At 40.7% G+C, this 24,420-nt stretch overlaps 1 protein-coding gene across 2 annotated transcripts in view; it reads left to right on the top strand.

Moving 5' to 3' along the window:
• Positions 1-23,978, top strand: part of LOC106110640 (actin-binding LIM protein 2-like) — a 33,485-nt gene extending 9,507 nt beyond the window's left edge. The window contains exons 2-5 of one of the 2 annotated variants that reach the window (XM_013292528.1): positions 22,355-22,515; positions 22,809-22,927; positions 23,196-23,422; positions 23,868-23,978. In XM_013292528.1, the coding sequence (XP_013147982.1) occupies positions 22,355-22,515; positions 22,809-22,927; positions 23,196-23,422; positions 23,868-23,935 (575 nt within the window). In that variant the 3' untranslated portion in view covers positions 23,936-23,978. The remainder of the gene's footprint in view (positions 1-22,354; positions 22,516-22,808; positions 22,928-23,195; positions 23,423-23,867) is intronic. The other variant, XM_013292527.1, reaches the window with a different exon arrangement.
• The last annotated feature ends 442 nt before the right edge of the window (positions 23,979-24,420 follow it).

Below are 24,420 nucleotides of genomic sequence, written 5' to 3'. Positions count from 1 at the left end.
CGTCCTGATATTACAGTGGCGTCCTGACGTCCTGGCGACCCGAGGCTGTTAGTCAGAACGCGTAGATGCAGGGTTGCCAGGGAGGGTGGCGCGCGCCTTGTGCTGCCGCGCCTCATGTCTTTGTTTATTTAACGAAAGGGTTGCCACAACACGTTCCTTGATCTATAATTTACTGCAAAATGAAAATACTACGTTGATTTCTCTTAGTAAAAATATCTTAATAAACATACTTCAGTACATTATAAGCACATATATTATTTTAATTTATAGATACGTAGCTTTCATGATGAGATGACAAAGCATACTTTCAGTTGTTTATTTTAACTCGAGCAATAGCAGTGTGAGGTAGGGTGAGGGGGTTGGGGAGCTTAGCAGTCGTGAGCTATAATTTCTCCGCTCAGTGTTCCGAACATCGAGTTGGACTACAAAGTCGGAAAGTAATCCGCAGCACGAATGCCGAGTCATGATCGAGACTCGTGCGCACCGCGACCTGCCGGCACACTGCTAGACTAAATGCATAGTGGACAACCCTTACCTTAATTTATATTTTGAGTTATGGGAATTTATTTATCTATTTAAATTTGGTACTTACTTAATATCGTTCTCTAGTATATTACTCAATGGAATTTCAAAATAGTGACTTATCTATTTTAAATTAGCCCTCATTATGGACCTCCTCAGGTTAATGTGTAACATTAGCCGAGGTTACGATCCGAAATGTATCCACAGTTATATCTCCGCTCTGCTAATGCTCGACATCGTTAAAAACCAATTGCACCAATTATATTTAATTAATAGGTTTTTGTCGGATTAGGTTTATTTTATTCCTATGTCATCGCTTACTCATACGTTTGTAATTCGATTTGTCAATAAATCGCTTTGTTAATTGAGTAACAATGCGAATGGTCGGTAATTTTGCAATATGTATAAAAGGACACAACGGCGGCATGCACTTTGTTTGCAAACGAGCTAATCTCAGTTGCAAGAGTGCGACTTGCGAGATCGATGTCGATACTTGTGTAGTATGAGGCGGGAGTGGGAGCAGCCCTATTGTTGTGCAAGGACTTGCTTTCAGTTCGAACTTAATATAATCGGCTTTACTTTATTCGCTTTCGCCGCTCCACTTCCAACAATCTCAATATATAGCATCAGTATGAATATAAACAGACACCTAAAGATTAAAATTAATCAACGACAAATTCAACTTCTTTGGGTTTCCTTCCCTATATTTAAGCCTGTCATGCACCGTGACCTGCTAGGGTTGCCCCTTCACTGCTCTGCGTTACGCTTCAGAAGGTCAGGTAATGTCCCGTAATTATAAGCCAGGAAGACGTTTTGAGGCCGTAAGGGTCGTTGTATTTACAAGACCGGGGTCCTTCACCGCGCGGATACAAATTCTGACAACTGTCGATAGCTTTTGAACTCCGGTCCAAGGAAATGTCTACCAGGGTCTGCTGTACGGTAACCATTGCCTTTTCGTACCCTCGCCTCCTGCATCAGCGTGGCTCGGCGCAGTAATCGATTATGTACAGAGAGCGTGTCCGCTGCAATTATTGGCTAAGCCGGTGCTTTCACCTCCGCGTGCCACTTGCCACTTGACGCCTATTATTACGTTCACATTGATCGAAATTAATTATTCTCGCAATGAGAAAGTGCTCTATTTGCGGCTGTTTTTATTTGCAGCCTGCAATTTGTTTTTCCTTCAAGTGACCTTGTTTATATAAAGGAGATGTTTTTCTGATCTCTGCCAACTTTCCCTCACGGATTTTAAAATTTACTTAGCTGTACAACAATACCTTTGCTGATAGCAGAGTGATTGCAGGATTTATGACACGTGTTGAAATAAATATCACTTGTATGTGTTTTACACGCTTGTTAACATGTTGAATCATATGGTGTTAGTGAAATATTCTAATGAGATTTTGGCTTTTAAAATATTTACATTAATAACAAGTGACGCAACGTAACTATACGACTAACGCAGTCGCGGTAATTTTAGAACATTTTAGTTAATTCCTTTTCGCCGAATTTATTCCCTGTTTTGAGTCGGGCGCCGGCGCGGGCGCAGACGTGGACGCGGGCGGGGCGCGACTCTGCTTCCGCGTTGCTACGTGCGTGCGCCGACCTCATTCTCTGCACTATAATAAAACGCTTTGCGCCAAATTCATAGCGCCTTCAAACACTATAGCACAGTGTAGCTATCCTTTATATGGTTACTCAATGTTCATATTAAATAATTTAAGTACATTTATAGTTTCGTGCTAAAGTAATGTTCATTCAAGTCCATAAAACTTCATTAATCATGATTAAATTGTATTTGTATCGCCTTTTACGATTAGGTAGAAGTAAAAATCAATATCCGCTTTTCATTGTGTTTTTTTGTGTTGCAGTTTTTTTTTTCTATGCGTCTCGTATTGAACTCAAACACGAATAAATCGTCAAAGCATGGAGGCACACGTATAGCTTCAGAACAGAGGAGAGATGTTTACAAACATCGTTACCGTGTGTACCGTTCCGTTTCGGAGTCCGAGGGGGAAGGTGGTCGCGTGCCAGCGTGCACTGAACTGCACTGCACACTGTTTTGAAGCGTTTTAATCCTCAATACGTTGAGATTACCGATCTAGCGTTTGTGGTATTGAATGTCCCCACTTGATTATTGTCTTTATCCGTATCATAACACAAGGTGAAAGATATTAAATCTTTCCAAGCACAGCAGAAGTCATAATAAAACTGCATATAGCGGGCAACAAATGTATCGAAACCGTAGACCGCGACCTTACAGCTTATATAAACACTCAATCTTACTGCTAATGTAATTACTAATAACAACAACAATACTATTCCCTCTCGAAATAATTATAATCATACAGTAAATTTAATCTGATAGGACTCCAGTGGGTTATGACCTATTTACTCTTTAATAAACAATTTCCAAATTCTAAAATTGTTTTATCTCATAGTTAAACGTCATCTCTATGGGTTCATCCAAACAAAGATTAGATATGGTTTTGAGCAATGAAAACTCAAAGAGTTCGTTGGCAGTTGACCTTTGTTCTAATTCACGAGGTGTAAGGCTTCACACGCGCGGCGGCGGCGGGCCACAGGGCAAGGCCACCACACGGCACGCCTCCCACTAAATGTACTACATTTTTCAATTAAGCAAGCTTTTAAATATGTTCTTTATATTCAGGTTTACTCAAATATTATTAATTTAAAAGTAAGTCAAAAGGGTAAACAAAATTGTACTTATCACTTTACATTATCTGTATTCGAGTATGCTGCCAGCGAAACTATGAATAAAATTAACTCGCCATAATGAGGTCATTCACAACAATATAAGCAACAAGTTTGAGAAGATTTACAAAAATGCATTATAATGGAAAGATGGAAGGAATATTTTGTATCCGGACGGACAAATACGGCGATTGTTTTTTAATTAGTAACATGACATTTCCGACGACGACAAAAATGGCCCGCGTGATCTCATGTAGACTACGCTGATGTCACCTGGTCTCTGGCGATGAACGCCAACCATAAGTTTCTAAGTCTTTATTTTTGTCATGTGAGCACACTCCAGTGGTTCTTCTAATTCTTGTTTCGTTTGTAAATTATACTTTGTGTACGGAAACAAGTCGGTAATCTTTAATGTATAACAAAAAACAAAACTTGAATACCTATAGCCGTATATATTATTTTAAATATAAACAACCACGACAATACAGAAAACACGAGTAAAGTGCGAAGTAGATAATTCCGCGTCTGGTATTTTTGGTATACGCCGGAGTCCGAATTAGTGTCCGCATCTCCTGATTAATTAGACAAAGTTTTTATGAGAACATAATATTCCCAAGAAATAATTATGATACGCTGTTCGATGTCGACTCGTCGTTTCTCCCACGTGTTATTAAACATGTTTTAAATGTTCTCACGCCATTATAAGACGGAAGCCGAGTTGTACAAACTTTTGTTACGCGCGCTATAAACAAATTCATTTGATGTGGGAAGTTATGCTAAATTACAAGCATTCGAGGTGTTAATAAAAACAAAGTGTGCTGTACAATGATTGTTTGTTGGCCGAAGTACTCGTAGATTTAGAAATTAAATCACTGCTACAAAGAAAATTACTCGATTAGCTGACAGCCTCAAAACTAACTTAAAACGCATAGACATAAGAACATACAATTATTAGGTACTTTAAATCCAAATAAATTTGTTCCATCATAATCGCCATGTGCAAAATATAGTACCAGTGTGACATAAAAATTAGTTTCTCTAATGAGTTTTGAACCACCTTTGCACAGTACAATGACGTACCGGTACGTGCTGAGTTTATTGTGAGATGACAATAGAAGTCGCGTCGCCAACGGATTGTAATGTGTACACACGGAGTATGGTAATGCGCCGGCTAATTGCTCGCCCTGTAGGCGCCACCGATGCCGCTCAATGAACACAACACAGCCATTCAACTGTCAACTTTATTATAAGACGACAAGATTGCGATTAGAGTGATCCAGTCACAAGTTTGGCGCAATAGATTCGATTGTCAACTTTATCACCAAGAAGTAAGATATTAATTACATCGATGACGTGAGTCACATTGGCGGGTAATTTGACTATCAGAATGTGCCCGTGAATCAACAAATTATTATTTGCGAATAGTCAAATATAATAATAGTTAAATGTATGAAATCCAGGAATGTTCGTATGTGAAACTTCGTTGGCGTTATCAGTGTTCAAGAATGTGTAGTGACCGTGTAGTAAAATTGGGTGGGAATTGATGCGAAGCTAATAGTATCCCCTGCCTCTCTTCTGCATTATAAACGCGCAATGTATGGTAAACAACTAAACAATCTCACTAACCGTATGCTGGCTATTTTTAATTGAATTAACAATATTAGCCTGCCGTATTTAATTGTTAAAAAGAAAAAAAAACCCGCACGTAACGTGTTAGCATGAACCCACAGTATCTCGTTAATTTAATAAGATTGTTTTTGTCATTTTCCTCGAGCGGCAATGACATCACCGGGCTTTAACTGCGACCTCGTCGACATTGCGCGCACTCGCCTCTCGGCCAGAGCGCGGCTATCGTTTGCATAATCAAAAGGTAAAATGATGCGCACGCGCACCAATGTATGCATCTCCACAGTAAATAGCATATAGCTGTCAATAAACACATTCTTACTGCAACCCAATATAGTGTCTTATCTATTGGTTACTGACTCACTACTAGATACAAACACTGCTATGCGATTCTCATTAAAATTCAAATTTAAAACGCTATTATTTCTAACAACTTAGTCGACTTTATGTAATGTAAATTATACTTGCTCAGAAATAATTCTAATAATAATCCAAGTGTGGCTGATAAATTGCTTAATTTAGGGGAATGTGTCACTGACAAGTTGTGTAGAGTGAGTTCCGTCTCTCGGTGATTATTGTGTGTGGTATCAGATTGCTTGGCGCATTATCAGCCGCGCCGTGACGATAGCGCGCCCGGAATGTGCCGCCTTACTGATACACTCTCACCATCACCTTCCGCAACTACCTACATCACTGTTACTCTATGAACTCCATAGCGATATGCGGCATGTTGTTTAAATTTTAGTTGTGTATAAGAAAAAGTCGTAAAAATTGACTTAGAGAAGGTTAAATGCTTTGTCAGATAAAATGGTGTACAACCCCTTAAAGGTATTTCCGTACAACAGGATATCTTTCAATCACCTTTCATTACGTAATCCTGAGTTATTTTAGTCAGCCCCAAGTATGATAGGACACGGCTATACTTGGATAGCCCGGTCGCAGGTCGCGCCGCGCCAGCTGTCTCTCCACCCTAATGTAAGTGTATTTTTGTATGTAACGATAAAACAGTATACATATTTAAAGAAACGTATTTGTAGTCGATTTTGATCCTTTTGAGTTGGCGTTTAAACTTAATTTAGCTAAATGGTGCATTATGTTTGCCAAGGTTCGGTTTTTACGAGCGGCTCGAGTTATAAAACGCGCAATTAATCGCGTAATGTTGTGTCTTTATATTGTTTGTCATTTAGCTGTTGCTAAGGTCGAAGGTGAGACGAGAATGTTCACTGACCGAATTGGACGTTTATTCATCGGCGTTAATAAGTGTAGCAGTGTGTCGTTATGTGTACCGCTGCCGCCGTCGCTGCCCGGCTGACAGTCGGTGTAATGTTGATAACATCCGACATTCAAGTGTCATTCATTGATTGCGCCACGCGGTACGTGTGTACACTACGCATACCAGCGACACGCGTCACATCGCCATCGCCATCGTCACCACCACCGCCACTGCCATCACTAACCTACATGTTTTCGTGAGAGTTTCTGCAATAAATTAGACAATTACATGTGGATCATCTGAGGCGACGGCGATATTAAGTACACACTGTCCTACTTTACTAGGGATAGCGTTGGGTTGTTACCAGGGCAACATGTGTGACCTCATACAGCAATGTAGCAACTCAAATTGGTATTATTAGACGAATAAAGCACACAAAACAAATGTTTACTTCTGCTGTGATAAGTTTGTGATGTTTGTTATGAACCGTAATTTTCACCTGCAAGGCTAAAAACGTTGTAGATGTAATTCAATATAGATGGCAACAAACTAAGCGTGTTATCATTTGATAGAGTGGAGAGCGGGGCTTGCGCTGCCGACTGTACATTGTCTGGGAGCGGCGGCAACTCGTTGCGAAACAGTTTATCGCCTCACGCCTCGACTCAGACCATACTATCGACTGCTGTTTATAGTTTTTGTTTGGTTTAGTGAGGAGTTTTAGTTGTTGCTTCATTCATTCGTTAGACAAAGAAACTGTTAGTTTCTTCCGGTCGCTGCTAGCGCACTATGCGGGTTCTGTTAGTTCGATTAAAATTAATACAAGATAATACGTTGTATTTTAATGAGTAGTCTACCTTTCTTCGCGTTTGTATCACTTTGTTCACACAAATATCGAATTTATGTAAGGTTAGTAAAAGTTGACATGAGAAATTAGATATGTAATAAGTGAAAGAAGTGATCCGTCTAGTTATGTTTATTAGAAGCGGAAGATGACTATAATTATTATAACACCTTGTACTTGAGTGTAGAGCGTGAAAATTATTTTCTTACTCGTATCGGTCTATTAGTGACATCCGAATACACCCACATCACATTTTTTACGTTACACAAACGTTTTGAAAGTGGCATACAGTGTGGCTGTTCAAGTACACTTTCATAGTGCTCACTGTAATGACAGCTGTCAACTGTTTCTCTGCCTTTATATTATCTGCAGCACTGCCTAAGCTGTAAGTGACGTCACTTGAGCGGTAACCCCCGCGGCCAAGGCGAGTTGTTTGTGTCACTTCACGTGTTGCTCCTCCCGCACAACGTGTCACGTGCGGCGTGTCGCACACGGACTGTAATTAGTCTCCCTCGCCCTTTCGAGGAGACAGGGAGGAGGTTGTCGACACACTTGAAACATTAAGAGGTGTGTGACCTCGCCACATGTCGGAATTGTCTTCAATAATTGATAAGAACCGCTATTAGGGTTCGTGTAACAGACACGAAATATGAAGAGTATCGGTTATTGATGGATATTGTTCCTTAATTATAATTTTTCTTTCTTATGTTCTTGTTTATAAGTTTTCATTGACTTAAGGTATACAAGTTGTTAATGAATTGCTTTTTGTTACAGGTAATCATAAGTCCGTGTCTTACTGTGCATAACCCGCCCCCTCCCATAACGGGTAATATATACACGCACACACACACACACGAGCCCTTTGATATGTCGGTTGTTAAGTGCAACCTTCAGTAATTCAAATGAAAATCCTACGCTAACTGTGACGCGAAAATATCCTTAAGTTAAAATTAAGTATAAATACAACTTATTGCACATTTATAATGACGTTATTGTCGTTGACACAGTGATTGTAATTACATAATAACTTGACTAAATATTGAGGTTGAATGAGATGACGTCACGTAGTCACAATGCGCGCGGTGTGCGACATGCGTGTCGCTGCCAACTTGCGGACTTAACTCGCCGGTTGTTTGTTTGTAAACATATCACTAGATTGTGATGGTCAGCTTCATTTATGAAAAATTTAAGTATAAAGTAATATAAACTACGGCCAGCCTCATGTGGTTATTTTGTTGTATAAGTCCACAAGTGCTGATGCTAACGGATACGGCGATGCCTAATGTGTGGCGGAAGCGTTCCTATAGCGGCGCGTTTCCGCCTTCACGGGTTGCCTCGTGTGTACGAATGCCCACCGCGCCTGGCACACGCCTATTAGGCGCCTCACTGCACAACATATGAGTTGTTGTTTTATCCAATAAGTAAAAAGTATGTTATGCGAGTATGTTGCGCGGTAGATGACGTGATGTGTCGGCGGCAGAGGCGATGCGACCTTGTGCCCGAGCATTTTGCATTCCCGTTGGCGGTCAGCGAGCGCTCCCTCCCTTCCTGCGGCCTACAGCTGTTCCTGACACTGCTCTGTTTGTGTCATAGCTCCTGATTGCGACAGGAAACGCCCGTAGTCTACTGTCTACAAGGAGGCGGAAGCGGTAGCAGATTGTTCGTGTTTTTGACAGCTTAATATAACTCCTAGTTGAACATACATGACAACGCGTTCGATGGCGATTACGTTATGTATTACTTGTGTGGCATTACGAACCTGGAACTAATCCAATTATGCACGAATTTTAAATTTCATATCATATACATAATTCATTGGACTAAAATGATTTTCTAGTCGGTTTTTCAATTTGTATCGTTTAGGTTTGTACAAACATTATTCCGGGTTCTGTTTACATGATGATCCATTCATAGTTTTTGGGGCGCAGTAAATTCCTCGTGCGGGAGTGAACGCTCGGCGGGCGGGTGCGGGGTGCGGGGCGCGGCGTGCGGCGGAGGCGGGGGGAGGCGCGGCTATTCCTGTGCCGGTATTTTTACCAAATTCCGAGGCGCGGAATGCTATATCTGCTGCGTCTCGCAGAGGTACACGTCCTCCCCCACTCTTTACTCCCCCTCCTGTTCCTCTCGGTGCAGGCACCCGCGTCGCTTCAGCAGTCGTTTTGTTCATTCCTCTTGCTATGTTTAAGCTGTAGAAGTAAAATTAGAAATAGTTCACCTCTGCACTTTAATGCGTTCGTGTAACGATTAAACATCTTGTATTTTGTCTTGTTGAATATCATTTTACGAGAGTCAGATCAAAAAGAATTGTATTAGAAAAGTATGTTGTACTGGCAGCAAAATATTGTACAACGACGACTATAGCTAAATCACAATTAAACTAAATGCAACAAAAGACATACAAACGCGTGTCAAGTGATGACAATAGCTATTTAGTTCATGTCAATAATGTAAGTGAACGTGACGTAAATGAAGGTGATTTTCATTCAAAACATTTGTCGTAAACTGACCCAATGATGGATTTGAAATGCTTCTTACAGTTTCTCCCCTCTCGTATCTCCTATCATAATATTACTACGTTTAAAAATGTTAACTGTTCGATATGCTTATCGTGCAGTAAAAATTCACACGTCAGATTACGATTTCTTAACAAGATTATATTTAGAGTGGCGAATTCTTTAGTACATCACAAAGTATTGCAGAGATATATAAATATGACGCGTGTCGTTTCCACGCATCATCGTGTACACACATCCCCGACTCTATTTTGGGAGCGTATCCGAGACGCGGGAAATGTTGAGAGCGACAATTAGTCTCTCATTGGCCACACAATAACAGGACACCAACCACCGCATAGCATGGCTGACACAACAGGGACGTCTCTGAAAAATAAAAAATATGTTAATTTTTTTACTTAAATATTTAGTTTTCAATTTGCCGATCGATGAGTATTCAAAAGAAAATTTATCTTGATTATACCTTTATCAAACTAATATGTCGTCGTTTTAATTTGCCTCCATACAAAAATGTTAAATTAAACATAAAAAAATATCGTCTCTTCTAAATCCACTAAAGAGATTGGTTAGAAGTGGCACTTTGTGCAGTGACCAGCCCTAAACCCTATTACTTTGATGTGTCCGCTCTAATCGTCCACTTGCCGGGTCTGCGCCGCGCTCCCCCCTCACTACCCTCCTTTTCCCATGGCTTTGAACCTTTTCAATTCCACTAGACTCTGTCCGCTCATCTCGTTTCGTTACACCACATCACTCCCAATTGTTGTTGTAACAATCATTCGATTCACGAATTTCAATTACCTACGAGTACAACTCCGAGTCATCTAACTAGAAAGCAATTACTTAAATTTTGTAATAATCCCTTCATCTAAAACATTAAATCTAATATCAAACTTTATCTATTTCAAATTTACGGATCAAACAAACACTCTCAGTCTACAACACAGTCTCAATACACTATCAGAGTGTTTTCTAATTAAAATGATTGCAAAGTAATATTAAAAAATAATGTTATCATAGTCCCCTCTTATGCAATTACTATTTCTTCCAGTCTCGAGTAATTCCAGTTTTTCTAAAAAGGCAACACAAGTCACGCAACGTTTGCTAATCGAGTGCGGAAATTGAACACCTCGGCCCGCGCCCGTCGCTCGCCCGCCGTTACGTAAATTGTCGGCCCCGCACGGTGTGCGGTGTGTGGTGCGCCGGGTCAATTGAACCGCTTACGTAAGCCGTGTCACCGGCGCCACCACACCAACAAACTCCATCTATATTTGAACACTCCAATGTATCCTCTACACATATGAAAAGTCGACTCACTATCGCTTGACAAGTTGTGGTAGACGTTGCTTTCGGTGCGGTGGACTCAGTACCGGGTCACTAGAAATGAACCATTTCGTGTTTTGTGGCCGCGACATAAACCTCGTTCGCACTCGTTACCGGCTTTCCCTCAAATATCATAAACAGGGGAAAGGACGCCATTCTAAGTAATTGATAACTATTACTATTACCCTTATGCTGAATTTTACACAATTTAATGTAGAGTTTGCTTCCAATGCTACAGTGAGAAACAATGCTGCAAAACATCGAAGGTTTGTGAAGGCATGCATTGGTTGCTTTATGCTTCCCTTGTAAGAATAAACGTCCATCGCTGTCCGCCGGCGCTTTTATGTTCTGTTTAAGTTGATATCCCGCAGACGCAGGCTGCTGACGTAAAGACGATGTGTTGATATTAAAATCGGCCCACCGTCGGCCGCGCACCATTCACAACGATTGTTTGATACAAAACATCCAACGGTTTTGGCCCGCACCGCCGCTGGCCGCATTGAACACGCACTTATTTCGCGGCGTCCAGCGCGCGCCGCCACCGCGGATGTAGCTGCACAAAGAACAGTTTACAAACAGTCAGGATCACAATGGCCGGCGCAGCTCGCTGCCCCGCCGACAAACTGCACCAACACTCGCAATGCAATAACAACCACAAAAACAAGTTTATAGTAATTTCACGATATGCGACTGTTTGGAACAACATCGTTATTATTAAACGGACATGAAAATGATGAAATCTCTACGTTTCTCAATCATGCGAGTAGGGACATGTGAGGGAGCGCTGTACTACATGAACTATCTATTGACCCCTTGCATGTCCACGTCAGTCAGCTGGTGCACACGCCGCGTGTCAGCTTGCTGCTGCACTAGTTACCAGGTCCTCGACCCTAACATTCGCGTGTCGACACATACACTATAGCTAATGGCTTTTGAACTCCACTGCCACTTATGTAACAACTTATATAATCATAAAATGAGCATGAGCCAGCGGGTTATTGTCCTACAAATCGATACCAAGATAGCAACTGAATGACACATTGTTTTTACTGACACGGTTACATTCGAGTTTGATTGCTGCGACTGTGACGAAAGATGCAATTTAACGAACTGATGTTTTACAATGCTTTTATTTTAGGATGCGGTAAAGTGCCTGCTATCAGATACGAATACATATTTATGGAGCACATTAGGTTTTCGAGCTTTTTGAAGGACTAACTAACGAACTAACTACTAAACTACTAAACTAACGTTTTGAATGAAAAACTACTACATTGTGTGAAATAAACGAAATAGACTTATATTATTTAAAAAAATAGTGCCTTTATATGATTTATCAGTTATCAGACTAACGTTTTTTTACTAAAACACCGAGGAATAAACGTGTAAACTAAAAAGTTTACGGTCTATTGTTATTTAGTTGTGTAGCGAGTAGCGACACGGGCCGCTCCGCCCTCCGCGCTGATTTGTATGCAAGCGATTACTGTTATTTATTACTATTGGAAAATATCAGCAATCCTACGCGTATCATCGGTATTTCCACCTCGAACCTGTGAAGATTATATGTAAATACTTTTGTGAAAGTGTAGCACTTTCTCTTAATTGTAGACACGCCAGAGTAAATTTTACTTCTTACTAATACTATAACTGCAAAAGTTTATAAGGATGGATGTTTGTTAGAGTTTGTAGCCTGAACTGCTAAACGGATCTCGATGTAATATTGCATGAATGTAGAGGATAATCTGGAAGAACACATAGGCTATTTATTTTTGTTTTTTTTTTTTTTAGTTACACGCGGACGGAGTCGCGGGCGAAAGCTAGTTCTACATATTTGATAGTGTGATCCTCCTGACTCATTGTACAGTCTGCAGAGACATCGTGCAGAGTACAGTTGTGATCAGCTGACGTATCGCTGCCGACTGTACAATGTTAATCAGCTTGTGTCACGTTGTGCAGCGCGTGCTCATAATTACCGCTGCTAAAAAATAAAAAGTGGTGAAGCAGATTTATAGCTTTTAAAATGTTAGCTCTTTAAAAATATTAATTTAAAATTTTCTCGGTTGACATCATCTTTTATTATATCTCTCTGACGGGGACACGGCACATTGTATGTTGACGTAAATAGACTTGGTAAATACTTTTTACAAACAATTATGTTTTGTGATATTCTATTTTCCCTGTCCGTTAATTTATTTCACTTTTAATTGAATAACAATGCAATGTAATACTGATGTATTTATGGTTATTTTTAATGATTTCAATAGCTAATGTGGTTAACTCTCGTAAGCTATGTTTGTGTGTGTTGTTACTTAAGCTGACATAATCCACTTTCTACTGATTGAATACCGCTGGCGGCGGCGTAGTGGTAGAGTCCTTGTGCGTGCTATATGAATGTATGAGTTCCAATACATTATTTATGAGGCCAACCTCACGCTATATTCCACTTACATACAATCTGCTGTATATCATTTATATTTTACTGAATATCGACTATATTTTTTACAATGTAAAATGAATGAAATATGGGAACAAACTATCTTCTCAGTTACATAGTTACTGATGTACATTATGTGTTGATACTGCCCTCCCTTGCCCCCGCGCACCTCTCCACACCTCTCCTGTTGCGATGACGCGATCGCCCTTGGTTCGACAGTATCGGCCGGCCGTGACGTCACGCGCTCTGCACAATCTCACACTATTTCTGTATTTACATATCGAGAATATATATTTAAACATAAAGCTGATAATATTTGCGACTTAACACGTTTCATGCCACTTCGCTTCGTATGTAAACTCGTCAGACGTAGGCAAGTCGTCGGCATTGAACGTGTTAAATGTGATGAATGAAGGCTGCTGAAAGACATTTGGTGTTATCAAGACTATTTGAATTCGATGAAAACTTATATTTATCAATAGCAAAATGATAGTTCCCTATCGAAACACGCGTTCACATGATGTTCAAACAGCTGTTGTAGATAATGATATAATTGTCGTTTTGTATTGTAAACTGCTTTGAGTTTCCAACGTAATATATAACAAAAACAATTGAATAATAATTATAGTTAATTTATGCGGATGGAATATTCGTCTTAAAATGTTAAAACAAGTTGTTGTCGAATGTACAAATTTGCAGTGAAAGTCAACAGGGTTTTGTTAAGTCAAAAGTTGTTTTTTTCGAAATACTTACTTTCCATGTTTCGTGAAATATGATCTCTATTTGTAGAGGAGCTGAATTTATACGTTTATATGTATTTTGTTTGTGTAATTCAACAGTGAGAAATGAGAAAGTTATTTTTCGAATTGACCAATTTCTTTTAAGTTGATGTCCTTAGATATAATTAACTTTGTTTCGGTTTTTATGCGATTGATTAAATGTTTAGAACAATTGGAATCGACTAATTTCAATCTACGACTCTGCGGTTTCTCACTGTATGTAATGCAAGAGGAAATAAGGCGGCGTACACAAAGCTTGCAGTGTTGCAAGTAATTGTCAATTAGCCTACATTGTGAGCGGCGACGTGCCCGCTGCCCACGGGGCGCCGTGTGACGTCACCCACACGGCGCTACCTTGTCTGTGCTCATTATGTGGAATGACCCCAATACATAAATGCATCATTTAGCGAGCAATTGTTTAATAGTTAAGCCCGAATGCCGATGTTAAACGCTCACAATCTTACAACAACACCTCGAGATAGAATACGTTACCTCTCCGTATGTCTCCTTATCCTTGTCTCCTCCTTGACCTGTGCCAAATTAGATCACATTAGAGATAGTTCAATTAGTGTAGACATGTGTACAAGTATAGTTTATAAGACCTCGTGCTGTCGATGCTATCACTCAGTAACACAACAGAATGACGATGCTCTATTACATATAACATTACCATATTTTATCCGTGCCCCCCCCCCCTAGATTAGCTCAACGTAATTCTTCTACAAATTAGATCTGTTATATGTTTTGCAATTCTGCTGTCCCTTGTCAGGTATAATAGTCAAACTATACATATATACAAACACAATTTCTTAGCTATTAATTACTAATGTTGATGTTATACGATGTTCTACAAAGTCTACTTATTGTAACAATCCATTTGCGTTATCTAAATGTATGCATACCACATAATTACTTAACAAACTTATTTTAAGTGGAACTATTAGAAAATGATCGTGAGAATTCAATACTATACAAATGGTAATTATGAAATTACTGGATGTACTATACTCCGATTATACCATTTGTATGTATATGCGTGTAAATTTACTTTGTTGTAAAAATGTTTAGCAGTCGAACACGTTTAGCTATGCATTGATTGCGAATAATAGGAATTTATCCGCGCCATTTGGACAATAGCGGCCATAATCGCTCGTAATCTGACATCAAACATCCAATTTATGTACGCCTAGCTACATTACATGACCGAGATATTTGATTCAGGAAATAATAAATCCTAGATCATTTTAATGACTATTCTATCTTTAACTTGATGTCAGTATAAACTTTTTTTTGTGTTGTTTGTTGGAACACGTGCCACCCTCGATTTAATGAGGGATACTAAAAATAAACCTCTAGTGATGTAATTCAGCTGTTCTTTGTATCCGAGTATGATTGTTGACCTTGAGCCGCAGTCGCTGGGCCACTCCCAGTGCACCCCCGGCACACCCCCGGCACGGCCTCGGGGGAGGGCGTTAGGGGTTGTTTGCACTAAATGCTAACGAGGGCCATTCAACTTAACGGCTAGTTGTTTGATAATAAAGTGTTGTGATAGTAAACTGACGTGTGAAGTAATTAAGGACAACATTGCCTAATTTTGTAAATAAATGAAACTGATTTTTTAAACTTTATCTTCATTTCTTCTCTTTTGGTGCTACGTAGCATATTATTCCGCTTGTGATAAAAACGTAGTCTTCGATGTTCATTAAAGATTGCAACTTGGCTATCAACAATGACATTCATTGCTGAGTGTTGACGATGTTAGTATTTATTTGATAAGATGTAGCGTTGCATTTCGTACTTGATTATTTTATTGCTAAACGTTATGCAAAAATAACTGCTGTAATCATAATGGTTTCCATTAATCACAACCGAAATGAAAGCAAACAATGGCAGAAAGTGGGACACAAAATATGTAATTTTATTATGTCATACGGCACAATATCAGCTGAGCGGAAACACAAATGACGTGTAATGTAGGCCGACTGCTCCCCAACTCGACAACGAGCGAACCAGTCGACTATTACATTCAAACTGTATTCTTCTCATCGCGACCCTCATGGAAATAACTTACTGATAGAAAGTCGCAACCTAATTTATCGATGACATGAAAATCATTATGATTGAAGTTTTAATGGAGTTCTCAGATGTCGTTTGTTTGTGAGAATCTGTAATAACTTGCATCAATATCCGCGCTGACAAGTTGATGGATGTGAAGTCCGGGGGTGGGGGATTGCTCGTATCGTTCGACTGCTCCTTTCATAGCGAATTAGGCAATTAAAACTTAAATTCTTGTTCTATAACAAGGCCGATGAGGACAGTAATATTAGTCTATTTAAATATTTTGTAAGACGGGAGGTGTCCGCGGTCCCTCCCTCCTTTTCCACCCCCTTATACCATCCTTTATGCCCACATTATAGAGTGAGCTCCTTGTTTTGTCCAAATCATTTCACATTGTTGCCGGAAACTGCATCTGGGCATTTGGGACGCGATGTTTTCAAGCGCTGCTGAACTTTTTTGTCTCTACAAGAATGTTTCAGAATGGGTACGCAATTAAACGTTAATTATATTGTAAATGCGTTTATGATGAGCACAGAGAAAGCTCCGTGCTCACAGCTTTCTAGTTTTTAGTACGAGATTGATGGCTTTTAATTTTCTGTCTTACATTATGAAAGCTAGTGAACTCTTATTAGATTCATCATTACAAGGCTAGTCGATAAACTATTTTGATGATCAGAAATTAACGTTCACCATACACGAACTGTACGTTGCCGCCACAAATACTGTCTTTATAGGTCAGCTTCTAAATGTGCTGCTAGACATCATAGTACGGCGTCCAGAGTGAATTCCTCGCTGTCTCGTAGTGTCTTAATTAAAACGTCAGTCCGAGAGCGGCGCGGCGGAGGGGCGAGGCGAGGTCGAGTTCCACAGTTCATTATTTAATGAGGGTGACCTCCTATCTCTCTATGCTTGTCCGAGAGTATTTCATCCCAGTTTATGTCAACGGATAATTTAGTTAAAAGTTCAATCTTACACTGCGTTGTTACTATAATGTAAAGTTGAGTGCTCGAGTTGAGATTATCTGGGTATGATACAACTAAACGTAAGCGAAATGTTTTCATTTATCTGACTACATACAGAATTGTTTTGATAAAATAATTATAATCCCATCCATCGGAATTTAATCATAATAACGAGATCTTGTGTCGGGCTATCGTCGCAGACAATGGTGTGATGTTCTCACGGCGCGACGCTGACTTCGCGCTGGCAGGCGGAACATCAAGGACACGCCGCACGCTGTACAACGCATGCTGTCTGACACACAACTGCTTCAAAACATATAAACTGTATTGATATCAAACAATTCTAAAATTTGCCATAGTCTGGTATTCGTAGGTAAATGCATAGTTATTGTTTAAGCAGTAGCGAGTCCATGGCCAACAGTTCTCCGGGCAAATAGTCGAATGTAGCGTACGCGGCGCCCCCACGTGCAAGTGGGCGCGCGACATCCGACCTGCTCGCATCAATTGCCTCGCACCTTGAACTCATTGCTAAATCAATCTTCTGCCTACGGATACGTGCTTAACATGGGACAATTTGCAATAATCATACAATACACTTATTTTTCATTGCTTGATAACGAGAGAAAGTTGTCTGTTGCCAGTTGTATCAGGATCAGTAAGTACGGACAGAAAGTATATCAGGTGCATGCGTACTCCCTCATGTGTGACCCACGGGTCGGCAACCACTCGCTGCAATTGCCGCAATGGATGCGTGACCCCGCCCTCACAATTATCTCCGTCGCCTCTGATTTACAAATTGATTGAACGAAAATTCTCATGCAGAGTCAACCTGAGATAAATTACAAAGTACAAGAAACGTAATTTAATACCGTACAAACTGTAATAGAAATTAGTTTACGACGTCATTTGTAGATGCGATAAAAACGCCATTAGCTATGAACTCTGGTGATCTCCGAAGTGGCGCGATGCTGCGCCTTACAGAGAGTCGTATGATTGACACAACGGACGGACAATTCGCTTTATAATAACGATCGCATTACACTTTCATATCGCCGCGTCCCGCACTGCGCCTTTCTAACGGCAACGTCTTACCATCGCTCCGGACAATACCTCTTCATAGTTGCACTTCGAGATCCAATTCCACTTAGCGTCCATCTCTATGTCACATTTTTTTGTATAGAACATATTATACTCCACACGAATAACACTAATGACTCGCTCCATGTTCACTGACGAGGCTTGCTATTGTCAATTGGACAGATTTCGGTCATAATGACATTTAGATGGTTCGAACATTTCAACGTTATTACGCCGAGATCTTATAACAAGCTCAAAGAGCGGAAGAGCTAATATCAGCCGATTTCTTGCTTTATAATAGTCTGCATTAAATATACAACATTGCGGACGGTGAAGTTTTACCATAGAAAGTTTCATAAAGCAATTGCTAAGCCGATATCTCGTGAAAGTGTCTCGAATTATTGCATCGAGCAAGACTTTCCTTGCAGGGGAGGTAATCGATACTCATCTAGCTTTCAATTGTATGTTCTGTGCCGGACTTGTCATGTCGCATGTCGCATGTCGGTTCACGACCGGTTCGATTCCGCGCCGCAGACATTACGACCGCAGATATTGATACGTTTGTTGTCCATTCACATTCCACTTGTAAAAGTGAACTATCAGAAACCAGCTTTTATTATACTTACGGAATCGCCAAGAATCCACAATTTAAATTGCCAGCTTTAATGATCTTAACACGCAAAGCATTAAATTAATATGAAACTGCATTTTAATTAGATCCTAAATCTACAGAATCGAGGTTATTTAAAATTCGTTTTATGAGTCATCAAAGACAACTCAAATGTTTGGCAAAACGACACGAGAGTGACAAATACAAGATAATAGACAGACGGACGGAGACAGATTATTACTCGTATTATTGCTTTTACAATTTTTAATTGTCCAATATTTAATTTTTGAGAGTATTTGTATTCACGAAGAATTTAATTGTTAACTGGTACAGTAACAATTTGTTAAATCTGATCACTTTGTTATTCCAAATGAAACAAAATTTCTTCAACTAGTTTTCATGACGTCCACTAATACAGTTTAATCGATGTTGTAACATAGCTCTGCTTCACTGTAACCATATTTTTGTTCAGATAATAAGCATGTGTATATTTGGGAGTGCTCTCAGAGGTCGGAGTCTCGGAGCTCGAGTGCGATTGCCTCTCTCAATTCGATGGCTCTTACGCAACCGGCTTTTGATCGCGGCCGCCAACAAACCGGAGACTGTGGATTTTTGTTCACAATCGCTCGCTTTGATCCGTCGCTGACAATATGTGGGTCAAGTTCACCTCGGTATCTCGTCTCATAAATTTAGAACTTACGTCATTTTATAAACATTTATATGTTAATTTAAAACGGTTTCAAGTTTAGGTCAGTGCGTGTTTTATTGAGGAAATTACTTTCAATTAATAATATGCTTTATCGAAGACATAACAACGATCAATATCTTTTTATCTTATCTTTACTTCTATATTTATAAAAATAGTAATCATTGTTACTATGTTCTATTCGTGCCTGAACAAATAGACTGGCTCGAAAATAGGACGTTCTGGGGACTCTAGTTACGTACGTAATTAAAAGATTAGTTAGTAACAAATAATTTGCGATAATCAAAATTCGATCTCCCGTAGTTGTGTAGCAAATTGATTCTATCGGAAGCTGTCAGTTTTGGGTCTAGATAATGATCTTCGACACGCGAAATGAGTTTCTCTGGCTGCAGTAATTGACGTCCATCATTATGGCCAACAAACGGCAACCTCGCCGGCCTATTGTTCTCACCTCACCCCGTCCCGCGCGCCTCTCCCCTCGCCAACCACTCTCGGCTCGCTGTGAGGTTTCTTTCACGTTCAGGTTTTAAATCATTTCCTAGATCTCTACTCGCGATATATCATTTAAAATAAAAGTCTGCGCGCTCTGGCGGTCTACTCTACAAATTATAATGATAACGTCCTTGTCGGCGCAGCGGCCCGCGCCCCGCGCCCCGCGCTCTTGACACAAGTGTCGCTGCACAGACACAAACAGCATGTAGATATGTTGAAATATTAGTCACCAATGACCTTCCTATAACTACGTACTTTCTATTCCATTATACTTGAAACTGGTCTGTTTGCAAATTGATTGCATCATTCTTTAATTATACTTATTCATGTAATTGTAACTAATTTCCTTCTAAAATTTCATTTGTACAAAATGAAATACAAACGTATTTTTCACATTAAATGCTATGTGCTATAAATAATTTTCCGCTATGAATATTTCAATTGGACACTCGCAACTCGAGTTGATATTTTCATATGTGTATTCAGTATCGCTGAGTCAGAATTGCAAATCTGATAATTCGGTCGTTGAAGCCAAAAAATAGTACATGACCTCGTGATGATGCGAGTCACGTCCAGTACGTCTCTGCGGTCTGTTGACTCACGCGCCTCATACGCCTCATGCGCCTCACACTTTTACATAAAAAGTTTCTATTGGATTCCCGTACATCTATTTCCTAACCGGAATAAACGAAAGGACATGTATGTATGTTAATAACCATGCGACTTTGATAATAAATAATTTATTTGTACATATTTTCACATAGAATATGCATAATCATAACAGTGGTTATGCAAACAGAATACAAATATCAAGATTTGATTTGAATATAATGTTTGCCGCTAGGGGGCGCAGAAAGTGGAGCAGAGCCGAGGTGCACTTAGTGCAGTGAGTGCAGCATTGCGGAGTGACCTGGTGCTGGGCGGGTCAGGGGATCAATGCTCGGCCGCCGACCCCGACACAGGCTTACTCCGCAACCCCTTGCCCTCTCTAACTGCAACGGCCGTATAGACTTCAAATTATTTTTTTCGAGAATATGCTCATTGCCGCAAACGTTTTACATTCAAACTGTGTAAATATGAATATCGCGTCGCGTAATAATTCATCTGCTTTTGGGATCTGTGTCAATACGTTATTTGTGCTTACTTGATATTGAACGTTTCCTGATCAGACACTTGCTAAATATGTGTCCTAAAGCACTGTATGATATTGAACAGCTCCAACAACTACGTTACTTGATTAAAATTTACCGGTGCGTTGATATAATTAACTGTATTTATGAATACGTAATTATGTAGAGAACAGTAGACAACGGTGACTGAGTCACCGCATTGAAGCGGGCGGAGGTGAGGGCGGTGGGGGCGGGGCGGGAATTATGTCATCGACTGATGTTTTATTTAAACCACGTGCCATAAATTACAACTTAATTATGAGCAGTACTTTTAAAGCGACACGGTCATTGCCGATGTAGATAGCTTTTTTATACACGCACGTTACCGACTGTAACATTTATCCTGAATTTGTACTCGGATATGGAAAGTGTAAGATGCAAGAACTTGCTCAATGAAAAAGTTAAAAGGACTTGTATGAAGTATGTGATCATATAATTCTAGAAAGGAGTTCGACAGTCGCGATGTGTGTCTTTGATGTTGGTTGGCTTACGTTCAATAATCGTCGACTTACAACGTGTAAAGTCCGGCGACAATCGGCAGTGCGGTGCAGTATCAGGGGGTATGTCGGCGGCAGACAGCGCGGCAGCAGCGGGCAGCAAGCAATAAGGAGCGAGGTCGTCGACCCGGAACCCGCGCCATTTGCCAAGCTGTGCCTCTGTTTGCTCAAACCTCATTTAAAGTTACTACTTTTTGTAGCCACTTTTTATCTTGATCATTTTAGAGGACTTTTATAACGGTATGTCAGGCATGTTATGTCAACAAGCTGTTTTAAATGTCTATAGCTTTAGTGATTAAACGAAGAAGCATACATGCATTTAACCCATTAAAAATATTGGCCAGTCAAACTTTACTACTCTCTAAATATCTGCATATTCGATCAAAAATATGTAAAAGTGTATAGTCCCCGAATCATTGTTCCTTTGTCTCGGTTCCATAATTATGCGTGATTTATGCAAAACATGTTTTGTTCAAACGTGAAAACTGTTATTAAGTAAACCGTTGTTAAGTAAACGCAATAAACGCAGGCGAAGCTGAATGGTATAGAACAACAACCGGCGCATATAGCAGTAATAAATGCATACCGCAATTTTCTACATGTCTCTATTTTTGCAGTAGCGCGGAGGCGAAAGTTCTTTACTACTCGTATTTATGGAAACTATACAACATATGTAACTCACGCCCGTAACCAACACTGGGTAGGCAGAGTTTGTGAATCATCATCATCATCATCATCTCAATTGTCCTTTATGTCTTGCCTCTGTGTATACAGAGGGATGTTGTGTATGCGTGTGATAACATGTTTGCTTGTCTGTTTTCAGGCAAGGTTGTGTGCGGCGCGTGCGGCGGCAAGTGCAGCGGCGAGGTGCTGCGCGTCACCGACAAGTACTTCCACACGGCGTGCTTCACGTGCCGCGCATGTTCCGCCTCGCTCGCACGCGGCGGCTTCTTCTGCAAAGACGGACACTACTACTGCCCACAGGTACACTGCGACAAATGTCACTGACGGCTCATCTGACTTTACTCACCAATTGACTACTACCTAATACTAATGATTTCCTCAGCATAATACCAATACTCATCAATATAGTTATTTTCGTTAAATTGTTCACCGCAAGTTGTGCAACTTGTGTCATAAATAAACAGACTTTTAGATTATAATCCACGCGCATTAACGAGTTGGCAGTCTACAGTGAGGATGAGACTTGTAAATAATGCTAAGCTCATTTCAGTATCGTGTCGTATGTTTAATAGCAGTATAATGTGTGTTCGCAGGACTACCAGCGCGCGTTCGGCACGCGGTGCGCGGCGTGCGGCCAGTACGTGGAGGGCGAGGTGGTCAGCGCGCTCGGCAACACCTACCACCAGAAATGCTTCACATGCGCGCGCTGCAAGTCCGTATCCACTACTCTCTAAAGATTTCAGTATTGATGAGATATTCTTGGCACATTTCGATGTCGATGTTTTTGTCGACCACTACATTAAGACGGCGCAGGTCATTCGTCTACTTGTTTTTGTCGCCGCTATGTATAAGTCTAATAATAAAGTAATATTCGAAGTCATGTTCCGCTTAACATATGTCGTCTGGAAAATATTCGGGCTGGAAATGGCCTGCTCTATTTTCATACGCAATTATTGAGAGTCCCTCGTGTGGTGTTCCAGACGCGCGTTCCCGTCGGGCGAGAAGGTGACATACACGGGGTCGGAGGTGATCTGCGGCGGGTGCGCGGCGCCGCAGCGGCACACGGCGCGCGCCGCCGCCTCCCCCGCCTCCCCCACCACACCGGCCTCCCCCGGCTCCCCCGGCTCCCCCGCCTCGCCGCGCTCCCCCGGCTCGCCCGCATCCCCCGACAGAGATGACGTCGACCAGCGCCAGCCGGACCCCAATGGTGAGCTCTACGCAGTACACATTGCCGACGGATTTATTACGTTTTCGAGGATCAAATAGGAATACTTTAGCGTTATTGTCAATACTCAAGTTACATGATGATGGATGTTGAAATGTATTTGTATGAAGTATATGATTAGTGTTGTCCGCCGAGCGCTCGCGCCATCCGGCCCGGCAATTGGCGGGGGGCGCGCGCGCATTGTGCGGCACGCTACGAGTACACACTTCACATAATTGTCCACTTTGTATGTATGTATGCATGTATGTATGTATGTATGACGAATAGATATCGATAAAGTGTTGACGATCAGACGAAACGTCAAGTTGTGGTATCTCGCCGTTCAGGGCATATTCGTGTTGATCTGTGGGGCTATATTTGTAAAATGGTTAGTTTGAAGCTGTGTGCTATCTAAGTCAGCTAAGTTGCGCGGCGGCTTGTGTTGCAGACTGCGCGGGCTGCGGTCAGGAGCTGTCGGAGGGGCAGGCGCTGGTCGCACTCGACAGGTCAGCTTAACTCATATTATCGCTAGATTTATGTTAATGTTCATCATTCCTCTTGCAGAGACATTTTCTATTTAAATGTGTAAATTACGAAAAATTGGATTATATGTATTTAATATGCTTTGATTGGTATGTAAATTTAATTGACCTTGTGCGCTATAAATGGATTAAGTGACGTGTGTGTCGTGTCGTGTCGCCGCACACGATACGATGACCAATTGTCCGACTAATTGATGGCACTTTGGGCCAAGCGATTTGTTTACATGCTATCGATTGTCTGTTAACATGGTCGATTACCAAAAAAAAAACTATTGTTGCTTGTATCACTACATAGAAACATTTTTAAATAAATTAAATTACAATTTCAAACTCATAAATGTCTAAGCAAGTTTTTCTAACACTACAATAAAACTGTAGACTTGCGCTAGGACATGGCGACAATAGTGCGATGGCGGTATGTCGGCCGCCGGTGGTCAGTTGTGGTCAGTGGTGGTCAGT

This window comes from Papilio polytes, unplaced genomic scaffold, assembly GCF_000836215.1.
Source record: "Papilio polytes unplaced genomic scaffold, Ppol_1.0 DF824213.1, whole genome shotgun sequence".
Lineage (NCBI taxonomy): Eukaryota > Metazoa > Arthropoda > Insecta > Lepidoptera > Papilionidae > Papilio > Papilio polytes.
Note: the sequence above shows the minus strand (reverse complement) of the source record. Positions and strands in the feature narration are given on the sequence as shown.